A 13,728-nucleotide genomic window follows, 5' to 3' on the forward strand; every position below is an offset into this window, starting at 1 on the left:
CCGCTTGGCAGGATCGGCCCCGGGGAGCTGGGGGGAGGGAAGCCCGGGGGCTGCAGGGACAGCGTGACGGGGAGGGCCAGTTCTGTCTGGGAATGTTGAGTGGGGGGAGCCAGGTGGGCACCTTGCTGACCAGGGAGGGAGAGCAGGGCTCCCCGGGCACACAGCACACCAGGGCCCGGTCTCGGGATACCCTCTTGGCCGGCCAGAGCCCTCACTGATCTCCCCTGACCCCAGAGAGACGAGAGGAGCGAGGGGAACTCCCCGGAGAGGGGCTGCTCCTCTTTCAGCTCCCCCGGGCCCGGCTCGGTCAGCGACGGCGGCTCCGCGGCTGAGACGAAGGCACAGGCCAGGAAGGAGCGTCTCTGCAGAGCCAGGAGATGGAATGAGCTCGGCCCTGCAGGAAGAGCCGCCCTCTCCTCGGAGCTTGTTTCCCGGAGTTTCCAGGACCGACATTCAGAGATCCCATCCGCCCTCGCGGTCCCGGCTATCCCCGGGTAACCCAGGGGTCCCGGGGCCGAGGCCACAGAGCCCGCTGGGACCTTGGAGGGCCGTTAGTCCCACAACCCCATCTTAGAGATGAAGGGACTGAGACCCAGGGCAAGGAAGGGCTCCTCTTGTAGGAGGCAAAGCCAGCGGCCTCAATCTGGCACCATTAGCTGAAGTACCTTTGGAAGCATGAATCAAAGCGGGATTGTGTTTGGGGTTCCCATGGCGACCTTTCCTAACTCAGAACAGTCCTTCCCCCGCTCTCCAGGTCCTCGTGTCCCGTCAGTGACGGAGCCAGGCTTGGGGGAGGGTGGGGGAGATGAGTGATGGGGGCAGGGGCCCGGGAACGGCCCTCACAGGCTCTTCCTGCTGCAGCGCAGGGAGCTGCGGGCGTCCCTCACGACCTGCTAACGCCGGGAGCCCCCTCCCATGAATGACACATTGTGGCTGCGACCACGGACCGCTCCCAGGCTTGGCCCGCGCCCCCCTCTAACAGAGAGGGAGAGTGTTGTGTGGGGAGGGCCAAACAGCTCCATGGCAACGGCTAAAACAGGCAGGGTCCTCCCGGAGCGCGAGCTCTCCCTGTTAGCCTTGGCCGAGCATCAGGAGCTTCCCGGGCAGCGAGCACTGAGAGCGGGGAAGGGGACCTCTGCGGCCCATTCCGCGGCTCCACAGATGGAACAACCAAGTGGAGCCCGGGCGGGGGGTCCGTGTGCCCAGGGTCCGTGTGCCCGGGGGTCCGTGTGCCCGAGGGTCCGTGTGCCCGGGGGTCCGTGTGCCCGGGGGTCCGTGTGCCCAGAGGTCCGTGTGCCCGAGGGTCCGTGTGCGCGGGGGTCCGTGTGCCCGGGGGTCCGTGTGCCCGGGGGTCCGTGTGCCCAGGGTCCGTGTGCCCAAGGGTCCGTGTGCCCAAGGGCAGGGCTCGCCTACAAAGCCCCAGTCCAAGGGCCTTTCCTCTGCTTTCCAGCCAGCCCCAAATTGATGAACATCTGTTCATTAACAGGCGGCTCCTCTGAACAGAGGGACTAAGGGACTCCACTATTCTGGTTTTGTCACAGAGTCAGAAGCATCTCAGGGTAACGGGCAGACTTGGGGTCGGCCATTGGGTCTCAAACGCTGGCATTTGCCGTCAAACCAGGAGACCTCCTGCCGCTGTCGGGCTCCCCGTCCCCCGGGACCAGGCCCCCCGGGGTCCGCTGAAGCACCGCGGGCTGCTGAGCTGCAGCAATGGTCGCCGTCCGCCCCGGTGGGGAAGGGCCCAGGCTCATGCAGTCCGTAGCCTCGAGGGCCGGGGTCAGGGGGAAAGGAGTCTCTGCTTCCTCCTACAGAGGCATCCATCACAGCGACAATTCTCAGCGGGTGAGACGTTGGGGGAAAGATGCCAAAGGGTATCACGGCCACCTTGGGCAGAGCCGGGCCCCGGGCAGAGCCGAGCAACTTGTAGTTCCCGGAGCCGTGGCGAGCATCAGGCTCCCTGGCACGCCTCCCCGCCCGTCTCCCCGCCCGTCTCCCCGCCCGTCTCCCTGCCCGTCTCCCCGCCCGTCTCCCTGCCCGTCTCCCCGCCCGTCTCCCCTGCCCGTCTCCCCTGCCCGTCTCCCTGCCCGTCTCCCTGCCCGTCTCCCCTGCCCGTCTCCCCTGCCCATCTCCCTGCCCGTCTCCCCTGCCCGTCTCCCCTGCCCGTCTCCCCTGCCCATCTCCCTGCCCGTCTCCCCTGCCCATCTCCCTGCCCGTCTCCCCTGCCCTTCTCCCCACCTGTCTCCCACACACTCCCTGTGTACCTGTCCTGCGCCACACAAATGGTCTCCTCACAGAGGCAAAGAAACACTCCGGCTCCTGGCCCTGATTGCCGAGTGTGTTCCAGCCCGAGTCAGTGCCGAGCTCCCCAAACCATCTTCCTATTAGGGTTCCCGGGGGGCTCGGTGATCCTGGAGAAAAGAAGCTAGAATGAAAATGGGCGAAGCAAAACATCGGCGTGTAGGCGGGTCGATGACAGACGAAAGGGGAGAGAGAAAGAGAGGTCAAAGGGAGGAGTGGGGCGGGAGGGTCGGAGAGAACTGTGTGCAAATCTGGCCTCTGCCCCACGTCCCGGGCAAGACGGTCAGCTTTCCATTGCCCCAGGAAGCTCTTCGGGGCAGAAACTGCAGAAGTGCTGACCTGGGTGTGAGGACTTTCCACACCAAGAGCTCCCAACACTGATGAAATCACAGATGAAAAGTGAGTCAGAGGAGAGAAGAAAAAGGAAGGGATGAGAAAAAAGAAGGGAAGAGAAGAGAAGAGTGAGACTGAGACAGAGAGACTGAGTCAGGGACAGAGACAGAGGAGAGAAGAAAAGAGAAGAGAAGAGGAGAGGAGAGAAGAGAGAGACTGAGACAGAGAGACTGAGTCAGGGACAGAGACAGAGGAGAGAAGAAAAGAGAAGAGAAGAGGAGAGGAGAGAAGAGAGAGACTGAGACAGAGAGAGATAGAAAGGCAGAGACACAAAGCAATGAATGTGGCATTTTCTAATTCGTTTCTTAGCTTTTTCTTTTAAAGGGTTCTTGTTACTTTCTGACTCTTGTAAAACCTTAGAGCTCCGTGCCGGGGAGGAACTACCTCAAAAGCAGCTCTCCTGGCTTCCTCTGCTCCAGCTCCCAGACCTGCGGCCGACTCTCTCCTCCCCTCTCCGAGCTCCATCCCACATGGCAGCTGCTCGAGGGCCCCAAAATGGCGGCTGGTTCTCCATGAGCAAATGCCAAACAATTTCAGTCGCAAATTCCTAGCTAAAGGCTTCAGAAGCACAGGCTGCGCCGAACTCAGAGCAGAATATCCCATAACAAGGACGGACAGAGATAACAGATGGTCTCGGCTATTTCATAAAAAAGTAAACATTTTTCACACTTGTCACTCATCTCTTTTATGCAAAATGATCTTTTTATTACAAATAAATTAGTGCCCAGAGTAAATTTCTTTTGTAAAGGACTGGGGCCTTCAAAGCCCTTCATGGCCGGCTTCCCCCCACACCCGTCTCCCGCCTCTCCTGGGAATTCCTGGGAACTGCTCCCCTGAAGTAGCCCAGAATCCCAACCCTGCCCTCCCAGATCCGCAGCCTTACCCGACTCCGGCCAGAAATAAGTCTCCACGTGGTGGATTCGAGAGCAAACGGGGCAGCTGATCTGAAGGTTGAAAAAAATGCGTCTGGTGGAAATCTAGCCATGACGGTCCGAGAGAGGCCCGGGAGCTCAGGCCAGTCTCCCCCCCTCGGGACCCTGGCTGCCCCCACTGCGGAGCGCGAGGGTCTAGGGCACCGCCAGGTCCTTTGAGTTTTAAGCAGTGGCTTGTAGTTCTCCAGCGAATAATGTTGTTATTTAATTACCTCGGTTTACCACTACGCATAGCGGGGTCTCTAATCCCAGTTTGTCACTGAGCGGCCCTGACCGGGTGGGGGACCACGAAGCCTCCCCTCCTCCTCCCCTCAATCACTTCTCTTCAAACTCAACATAAATCAATGTTTCGCATCGTTTGGTGCCTCGGTGCCAGCTGAGTCACCCTGAGCTTGACGCCCACCACGACGCCCAGGAGATAGACGCTGCTTCCTATCTTCCCATCCTGACGCTTTGGGCCGGGTTCTGCCCTTGTCCTTCTCATTCGTTAGGTATTTAAGCGGCACATTGGGCAGAGCATTGGGCCCAGAGTCAGGAAGGCCGGAGACATTTACTAGCTGTGTGACCCTCTGCAAGTCTCTGCCCCTCGGTTCTCCCATCTGGAAATGAGGATAATAACAGCCCTAAGCCCGATTATGGGGATCGAATATAAATGCTCACCGTGGCCATCATTTGATGCAGGGCCCCAGTGTCTCTCAGGAAACTGAATCGGGACATGCTGAGGCCCAGGACCTCTCCAAAGTGCTGGACAGGGACACCGAATGCCCAGGAACTCTAGGGCCCAAGGCCGTGACTTCTGGGTTTGGGGGCTTGTTTTTTCGGGTTATACATGTACATCAACCTTTAAAATACACATTTCTTTATGAATTATATTGGGAGAGAAAAAATCAGAAAAAACAAGGGAAAACCATGACGGAAGAACAAAAGCAGGGGAAAAACATAGCATGTGCTGATTTACATTCAATTTCCAGAGTTCTTTTTCTGGCTGCACATGGCGTTTTCTACCCAAAGCTTACTGGGATTGCCTTGGACCGGTCAAGCCTTCCTAAGCCGGCTCTGACCCAGCAGACCCGCTTTCTGCTTGCCTGATCCCCACTCCCCTCACCCAGCACCCATTCTCTACCAAACACTGACTTAGCTCTCCCAATTGGGACCAATCAGCAGCGTGGAAAGGAAAGATTTGCCATCAAGGCTCGGGTTCCACCCCCACCCTACTCAGTGTTGCCTGTGGAATCTTGTGGCTGTGCTTTTCTCTCTCGCCGGTCCTTAATTTCCCCCTCCGTAAACGAGGAGTTTGGCTGAGGGGCCTCTAAGGTGCTTTTCAGCTTCCAGACTTAAAGCCTTTGACTTTTGTAAGACGGCAAAGTCAAATTCTCGGTCCTAATGCTAGCAAGCTCTGGGACCTTGGAGAAAATCATTTCATTTCCCTGTGCCTGAGTTTCCTTATTTGTAAATAAAGTAAAATCAATAAAACAGAGTAAAAAATAAAGTGAAAATGGGCCCCAAACCATGATATCCTCTGAATATCTCTGATCAAAACTGTAGTGAGGGAAGTTTGGGGAACCTTCTGCTCTTTGTATTGGGGAATGATGTTGGAAGGCTTAAAGCCCAACCCCCACAGGGGTTTTCTGATGGGATTTCTGCTTCCTTATTTGAACTATCCTGCCGATAAACCCTGCAAAGTTCTCATTTCAATGAGAAACAGAGTTTATTGTTAGATTATAACGCCTCCTTTGACACAGGATGGGCCAGGCTGCTGAGTCCCAGGTGGGGCGGCCATTATCATTATCGGAGTTGGGGCTGACCCCCAGGCCTCCCGACTCCTGCTCTCCCGGACACAACAGGGCTCCTTCCAAGGTCTTGGGCAGGGTGGAGCCCACCCAGCCAGCACAAACTCCAACTGAGTCTCTGGTGAGGCACGGGGGCAACGGCCCGAGGGCCTCATCGGGAGCCAAGACGGATGCTCGGTGCCGGGAGACCCCAGGGTTACAAAAGGGAGGGAGGGGGAGCCTCGCAGGGGGCTGGGATTGCTTCCCATCGGGTGCTCCCTGAGCTCAGCTCTGCCCTCACCAGAAACAGGGAATGGGACTTCTACAGAAAGGCAGAAAAGTGTCTGAATGTGAGCCCAAGGGGTTGTGTCTCCCGTCCGTCCGTTCGCTTCAGGCCCCTTGTCTCACGGGCCCTGGGGTCCCATCCCAGGGTCCGCAGCCTCTGCTTCCTGACCAGACCCGGGCGGCTATCGCTGCCATCAGCAGTCCCAGGACACAGTCATCCCACTAAGAACAACCGTCCTGCCAAAAACAAGAAACAGAAAGGTCCGGCCTCGCAGCTCGGAGCCGCCGTGACACCGTCTGAGTCATGTGTTATTGCTGGTTCGTGCTGGAATTCGTACGGTTTTAATTTGGTTCCCGGGTCCTCCCTGATGGAAGCGAGAGCTCCTCAGGAGGGGGAAAGAGAAGGGTATTTCTGTCTGGCAGAACATAAATGAGCAAGGGAAAGTCTGAAAGCAAAATATGGGCTCAGCGGACTCCGTGTCTCCGCGGGCCATAAATCCCGAGCCAACACCCCAAACCACCCAGAATCCTCGCTGCTGACTGGAGACTGAACAAAGTGACCATAGAAACCCCCACCCACAAACGCCCTGGGACTTTTCCATCCAGGAGGGGCTCCAGACTGGCGGGGAGATGTGCGGAACACACGGACTGCTCGGGGAGAGCCGACCGAACCCTGGAGACGCCAGGCTCGGCAACGGGGCCTCCCGACCCCTCTGTGCCTTAGCAGGCTTCCTGGACTGAAGCGGCTAAGAAAAACGCACATGGGATAGCCAGGGTGCTAGGGATAAACGGCTATTCAATTAGCTCTGCTTGTTCTGGGCTCCTGAGCACAGGCTGAGACACTGAGTCCCCCGTATCATCCCCACGGGGAAGCGCCTTCCTGGGCTCTGGTCTCCACACTAAAAGCTGGCCAACATCCAGGTCTACCTTCCTGCCGGGATGGATAAATGCAAAAAAGGCATTTATTAAGCTCCTACTGTGTCCCAAACACTGAAAAGAAGTACTTGAGAAACATCACAATAATGGCAGACCCAAAACTACATGTTGCCAGATTACGTTTCATCCCCTAGGTGACATTTTGAGGTCCTCCACTCGGTTTCCTTGGACTTACTGACTTCTGTCTTCCTTCCAGCAGAATATAAACTTCCTAAGGGCAAGGGCTGCTTCACTTTTGCCTTTTAATCCCCAGTGCCAAGGACAAGAGTTTGATGCAGGCTTAATAAATGCTTTGGATTAAATTGAATCTTTTCCAAATGTTCAAACTCATCCTTTCATTTCATATTCTCCAGTGCCCAGGACCTATTTGGGGTGGGGTGGGGAGAAGCAGACCCTTCAGCAATTAAAATGATTTCCAACCTTCAGAGCAAGAAGGAAAATCCACCCTCTCCATTATCAATGTTGCAACACTTTTCCACCATTTTAACTTTGGGTCAAAGTTGAGGTCAACCTGGGAGCCAAATGCGGGACTAATTCCATTAAATCCTCCTATCTCCTAATCCTAGCCATCTGTTGCAGCTCACTGGACCCTGAGGCCAGGCCCTGGCTCCTTTCTCCATCTTTTGGTTTTCTTTTCTTTTTAAAATTTTTAAAAATATATTCTATTTTTCCCCAATTACATGTTAAAACAGTTCTTTAATTTTAAGTGTGGAGTTCCCAATTCTATTCCTTTCTCTCTTCCCTCCCTCTTTGTGAAACAGGACACCTTCCCATCTTCTTTTTCTAATGGTTTTATCTTGTCAGGTTATACATGTACATTAAGTTTTTAAGTACACATTTCTTAATGAATCACAATAGGGAAAAAATCAGAACAAAAGGGGAAAACCACGAGAGAAAAAAACTGGAAAAAAAGACAAAATGGGAAGATCGCATTTCCATTGGGTGTCCTTCGATCTTTGTGTGGACGCAGATGGCTTTTCCCACCCAGTCTCTCTCGGGCTTGCTTTGGCTCTCTGAGGAGAACCAAGTCTCTCACATTGGTCATCGCCCACTCTTGCTGCTACTGGGTGCAACATATTCCTGGTTCTGCTTGTTTCCCTCAGCATCAGTTCATGGAAACCGTTCCAGGCCTTTCCCAAATCAGCTTGTTCGTCATCTTTCATAGAACAGTAACACTCCGCTGTTTTCCTCTAGGGTAACTTGTTTCGCCATTCCCCAGTGAAGGGGCATCTGCTCGGTTTCCACTTCTTTGCTAGGCACAAAGGGCTGCCCCAAACGCTTGTACACTTGGGGCCCTCTTTGGGGCAGAGCCAGTAGACACGAGGCTGGATCAAAGACTATGCAGAGTTTGAGAGCCCCCAGGGAACAGTTCCCCACCGCTCTCCATCATGGCTGGATCAGTTGGCAACTCCACCAACCATGCATCAGTGCCCAGTTTTCCCACATCTGCACCCGGTTAGCATTGTCTCTTCCTGTCATTTGAGCCAGTCTGAGGAGTGTGAGGGTGCCTCTGAGCTGTTGTAATCATCTCCCCATTTTCTTATTGCCACAGCGCTCGCCCCTCCTGACATCCCACCTGTTCTCTGGGCCGGGAACCCTCTCCTCTCCTGCTTAAGCTTTCATAAAATTCCACATTTCCTTTATAGTCTTTCCCTATTTTGGGGAAAGGCCAGTGACGATTTCCTCTCGAAACCCATCTGCAAATCCTTCCTGCGGCCCGACGCTCCTCGAACAACAGGCTCCAGTCAGGCCCTTTCTGCGGCTTCCTCCCAGCACGCAGCCAGCTCCCAGAAGTGGGAGCTCAAGGTTCCTGCAAAGTCCAAACTGCGGCTCTTTTCCCAGGCTGGGAAAGCTCCAAGTCCTGCACCCCAGAGTGGGTTCCACCCCCCATGAAGTTCAAGGATGAGTCAGAAGCCCGTTGGACCCCTGAGGATGCATTCTCCTGGTTGCAGCAACTTGGGAAGCCCTGCTCGGTCCCATGAGCTGCAGGAGCTGCAAAGGGTTCACTTAGGCTCGAGGGAAGGAAGAGCTGACCCTGAGGGCTGTCCCAGAGAGGATGGGGCTACCTGGGGAGGTGGGGGGCTCCAGGCTAGGGGCTGCTTGTTGGCTAGTGTTGAGTTCTTGTTCTTTATAATATATAAGATGGTTCTTTCTGGGAGCGAGCAGGTTTCTCGGGGAAGTTTTCTGGAGGCAGCCTGAGTTTCAGTTGAGAGTAAATAATTACCCCAAATGCAGCCAGGCGATAGAAGTTCAGATCTTTTATTGCCTTCAGTGTAGCCCGGTTAGCTTAGAGGCCTCTCCCTCTGCTTGCTTCCAAGAGCTCCTGCAGCTTTGTCCTTTGCTTCTGCCTCTGCTTTCTTCAGCCTCCAATTCAGCTCCCTCTCCAGTGTATTCAGCCAAACTCCCCTCTGCCACCAGCCAGCCAAGGGGAAAATGGAATGAATCTCCCTCCGAGAGCCTCCATCTGTTTCTTATGTACGAGAGAGAGGAATTGTGGGATCCAAGAGAGAGGGACTGTGGGTTTTCTCCCAGAGTGCTCTCTGGCCCTAAGAGCTTCGAGCGAGGTGTGAATTCACAAAGTTACACAGTTAACTTTGTGAGTCTCTCATACTTGTGAACTCCAATGAGTAAAGGTGTGAACACAAGCATTGTATCAATTAGTTCTACTTATTACCTTGTTTCAGGTTCTGGCCCAAAACATCTTCTTGTAAGATCAGATCAATAATCTATCAGTTTGTAAAGATTCCAACGGGACAGGGTAGAAGGGGGCTCCCTCCTGCTGTGGGTCGGACACACAGCTCCCCACCTGAGCCCCTCCCTAACCAAAGCCAGGAGCCCGACTCATTGTTGGGGACTCAACGGCCCTTCCCAAGGCTTCCTGCCCAGTCCCCAAGGGGCGAGATGTGGGTCCTGAGGAGAGGACCCCTGGTACCTCGAACAGCTTCACGGCCAGCTCCAGTTTGGGAGGGAGGAGAGGTCGGAAGCTGAGAATTCCCCGCCCTCTCCCCCCCTACCCCTCCCGCCCCCCACCCTCCCTCCCCTGCCCGTGACTATGTCACTCTCCAAAGAGAATGGAGCTTCCCGATATCCCAAATACGTCCGTTTGACACATGTGCTCGCCCCGGGAAACCTGCTGCAACGTGTCACACGCCGTGTGCAGAGGACCCTGGGTTCCCTGAGGCTGGGCCAGCGGAGCCGCGCTCTGGACAGTCCGGCCAGCGCCAAAAACACTTCCGTGCTCTCTCTTTTGTCCTGCTTCTTCTTCCGACAAATGCGGAAGCCTGTTTCCCTCATTGCACTTGTATCCCCTGCATCCAATCGCTGGCCCTCTCGGCTGGGAAGGGGTGGGGAAGAGGGAGAGGAAATTTGGAACTCAAAATCTTATTTAAAAAGGGAACGTTGGAAACTGGTTTCACGTGTAGATGGAAAAAGCGAAATGCTATTTACCAAAACAAAACCGCTGACGGCCGAGGCGCTAGGGGCGGGGCAAACCCCCGCGAGAGCGGGCGGCCGATTTCGGGAAGATTCACTACTAAGGGCTCCTGCGTAAATGGATTTCCAGGGACGATGGTTCTCCAGCTACCGAAGGGGCTTGTGTCTCCCTTCTGAAATTAGACTCAGGAGAAATCTAGGTTCAAATCTTGCCTCCGACTACGGCCACTACCACCACCATCACTACTACTACTAATAATAATAATAATAGCATTTAACTATCCTCCAGGCTTTGAGAAATGCTATACACGCATTATTTCATTTTATTTTATTAGCTGTATGAGGAAGGACAAGCCAATTAGCCTCTCTGAGTCTCGGTTTCTTCATCTGTAAAATGGTGACAATGGTACCTCTAGCCTGTGGCAGGGGTAGCCATACAAAGGACCGGAATTTTAGGACAGGAAGAGACCGGAGCCATCACTTCAGTTTTAAAGGGGGGGCATATACGGTCACGCGGCTAGCAGGTGTCCAAGGTGGGACTGGAGCCTCCCCTGCCGCTGCCCCGCCTCCCCTGCCGCTGCCCCGCCCCCCCACTGCCTGGTTCTCTGACACGGGGGCTGCTCCTCCTTCCCCTGGGCCCTGCATACTACCCCCCCATAAGAACCCATAAGAGAAGTGGGCCCACTTGCTTTCACTGGTGCAGAGGCCCCCACTCTGAGCCAGTCCTTAGGGAAGGAACCTTTCCAGAGGCGGCTCCGCAGGCTCATGGGCCTTGGGCCCCCCAGCTCCAGGACCTCCCTGGCAGAGGCTCCAGGGCCCTCGCACAAAGGAAGGGGATGTTGGAAGAGGATTTTAGAGGAAACATGTATAAAAGGCCTGCTTCTCATGGAGCCCCCACTGCCGCTGGGCCCTGACAGGGGTCCCCCGACTCTGGGAAGGGTCACAGCCCTTCTAGCCATTCTTGGGCTACTGGAGATATTCCCAAAATCCCCCTCACTGAGCAAACCCCCAGGAGCCAAAGCTCCGGAGCCGGCCACAGAGCAAGACCGGGCTCCACTGTTCCCGGAGAGAGGCGAGTCCTTGCCAAAGGGGGCTGGGGCACCGGGACATGGGAAAAGAGCTTTCTAACGAGAAGCCCCAGCACGGCCCTGGGGGGGCCACCAGGGAGCAGAGTCCCGGGAGGGGCGGCTGGGGGAAGGGGCTCTGGCTGCGCCCGCCTGACCCCGAACAAGCCCCAGGCCTCTCTGAGTCTGGCTCATTCCTGGCCACTGCTCTGAGATGGGGCCCATAAACCGAAAGGGGCCACAAGGGTGGAAGTCATGATGGCTGCCGTTAGGAGGATGGGGGAGGGGAGGGGCAGGTGGGAGAAGAAGGGTCCGGGGCAGGGCAGAGGGGAGGGCTTCCCCCACCTTTCCACCAGCCCTCCCTCCCCCTCAGGGCCGCTTCCCACAGCGCCTTCCGTGCCCGGGCCAAAAGTTCCCAACGGGCCTTTCTGCCCACTGGGGGTCTTCAAATGAAACCCACAACTGCCTCCGGGCTGTCTGTTGGGCTGTGGAGGCCGGACAGATGGAGGAGGAGGAGGGCCGGACAGACAGACGCGCAAGGAGATTCTGCAGGACCTCCACACTGGCCCAGGACGGGGGGGGGGGGGGGGGGGCCGCGGCCCGGGCACCTACAGGGAGATGGGCTCCGTGGGAGGCCGGCCTGGCCGGAGGAAGCGGGGAAAGGAACGCGGCACAGAGCTGACAGTCGGGGCAGGTCCGGGACAAAGCGTTTCAGAACGGGGGAAGGGGCCCGCGAAGGGGGAAAGGCTCCTTCCTGGCTTTTTCCAAAAATCGCTTTGGAAGATCTAACTACAGTTCTCCAGCTGAACCCCACCCTTCCCTCGCCTCCCTCCCCCACCCCGGGAGCAGGGGCGGGCGGGGGAGGGGGCAGCCTGGCCCCCAGCCCCAGGCCGCCCAGCAGAATCGGTGGACCCACAGCGACACCCAGCGGCCTTAGCGGGCTAAGGCCGCCCCAGCCCCCAAAGCCGTGACCTGGGGAAAGAGAGGAGGAGAGTTATAAGGAGGCAGGGCCTTAGCTGGGGGCCAGACAGCCAGGCGAGCTCTCGCTGGGCCAGCAGGAGTTCCGGCCCCTCCCAGAAGCTTTTCTCTCCTCTTAAAAAAAGTCCATTCGGATCGCGAGAGCAGCGCGGAGGAGACGGAGCCGACCTTTCTCCTGGAGAAGATGCTCGGGCCCTTCTGAGGCGCCAAGTTCCACAAAGTTGCTCCTGCCGCCTGCCGGGCCCGGGCCTCGGATGCCCAGCTTGCCAGGTACCCGCGCCCCACGGCCACGCACAAGCGCGACGAGGAGCCATTTTCTTTTAAAAGAAGGGGATGGGGAGGAGGGGGAGAGGCGGGAGGAGGACGGCCTCGGAGACCGCTGTGGATCTATCCCGGTCCGAGGCGCTCCGGGAGGCAGATAGTGAGTGCGGAGACTCGGACGGCGTCCTCCGGCCAATCCGGCTCCCGGGTCAATTTCAACCCCCCCCCTCCCACCCCCGCGCCCCTTGGATCAGTTTCACGCTCTCGGGACTGCCCCAGAGTTTGCAAAGTGACGAGCCGCGGCCGTGGAGAGAAAACCTTCGGGGACAGAAGAAAACGGGGTGACGGGACCGGAGGGAGGGAGGCAGCCCGTCCGAGGGGAGGAGGGAGGCAGCCCGTCCGAGGGGAGGAGGGAGGCAGCCCGTCCGAGGGGAGGAGGGAGGCAGCCCGTCCGAGGGAGGGAGGCAGCCCGTCCGAGGGGAGGAGGGAGGCAGCCCGTCCGAGGGGAGGAGGGAAGCAGCCCGGCCGAGGGAGGGAGGGAAGCCGGTCCGAGGGGAGGAGGGAGGCAGCCCGTCCGAGGGAGGGAGGGAGGCAGCCCGTCCGAGGGAGGGAGGGAGATAGCCCGTCCAAGGCTGGCTGGGAAGGCTGGGCTGAGCGCAGCTCCGGGGACCCGCCCGCCGAGCGCAGCCGCTGCCCCTGCCGGGGCTGCCCAGGTTAGGACAGAGCCCGAGCTGCCTTCCCCTCCCACCCCCACTCCTCCCCAGCCCCAGCCGCAGCAGGGGCAGTGAGCGACCCTCTCTCTGCCCACGGCATCCCGGGTACCAGGGCGGGAGGGCGTCCAGTCCAGGCGCCTCATCTGGGGGCGGAGGAGACCGAGTTCCGAGCCCTGTTTGGGTCCCCTCCAAGCAATTAGCTCCTCGTTACTCCCCGCCCTCCCCTGGGCTTTGCCCCAAAGCTTTACACTCCGTGAGGGCGCCCGCCGCGGCCCGGGCCCAGGGGTTGGTGACAGCTCCGAGCCTTTGGGGGCTGGGTCCGGGCGAGGCGCTGAGGGATCACTCCGGGACGGAGCACGGGGGAGGGGGAGGACTCCGCTTTTTTTTCGGGACTGAAATAAAATCCAGTCCTTGCTTTTCCCCAGAGTTGAGTTAGTGGGGGGAAGGGGAACTCCTAGTGTGGCTGATGTTGCCTCATTTAGAAGCCAGCAGACCTGAGTTTGAGGGGCACTAGCCCGACGAGCTACTTAGCCTCAGTTTCCTCATCTGTGAAACGGGTTCAGCAATACCTGTCCTATCTACCTCAATGATTGTTGTAAAGTTCACATGAGTAACTGGGGAGTGTTTTCGCAAGCTTTAAAGCACAACAGAATGTGGCGGTGGGGAC

General features: G+C 57.3%; 1 protein-coding gene across 2 annotated transcripts in view; it reads left to right on the top strand.

The window, feature by feature from the left end:
• The first annotated feature begins 12,150 nt into the window (after positions 1 to 12,150).
• Positions 12,151 to 13,728, top strand: part of COL6A2 (collagen type VI alpha 2 chain) — a 31,340-nt gene continuing 29,762 nt past the window's right edge. The window contains exon 1 of one of the 2 annotated variants that reach the window (XM_051998309.1): positions 12,151 to 12,357. In XM_051998309.1, coding sequence (XP_051854269.1) covers positions 12,342 to 12,357 — 16 coding nt within the window. In that variant the 5' untranslated portion in view covers positions 12,151 to 12,341. The remainder of the gene's footprint in view (positions 12,358 to 13,728) is intronic. The other variant, XM_051998308.1, reaches the window with a different exon arrangement.

Source organism: Antechinus flavipes, chromosome 4, assembly GCF_016432865.1.
Source record: "Antechinus flavipes isolate AdamAnt ecotype Samford, QLD, Australia chromosome 4, AdamAnt_v2, whole genome shotgun sequence".
NCBI classification, from domain to species: Eukaryota; Metazoa; Chordata; class Mammalia; order Dasyuromorphia; family Dasyuridae; genus Antechinus; species Antechinus flavipes.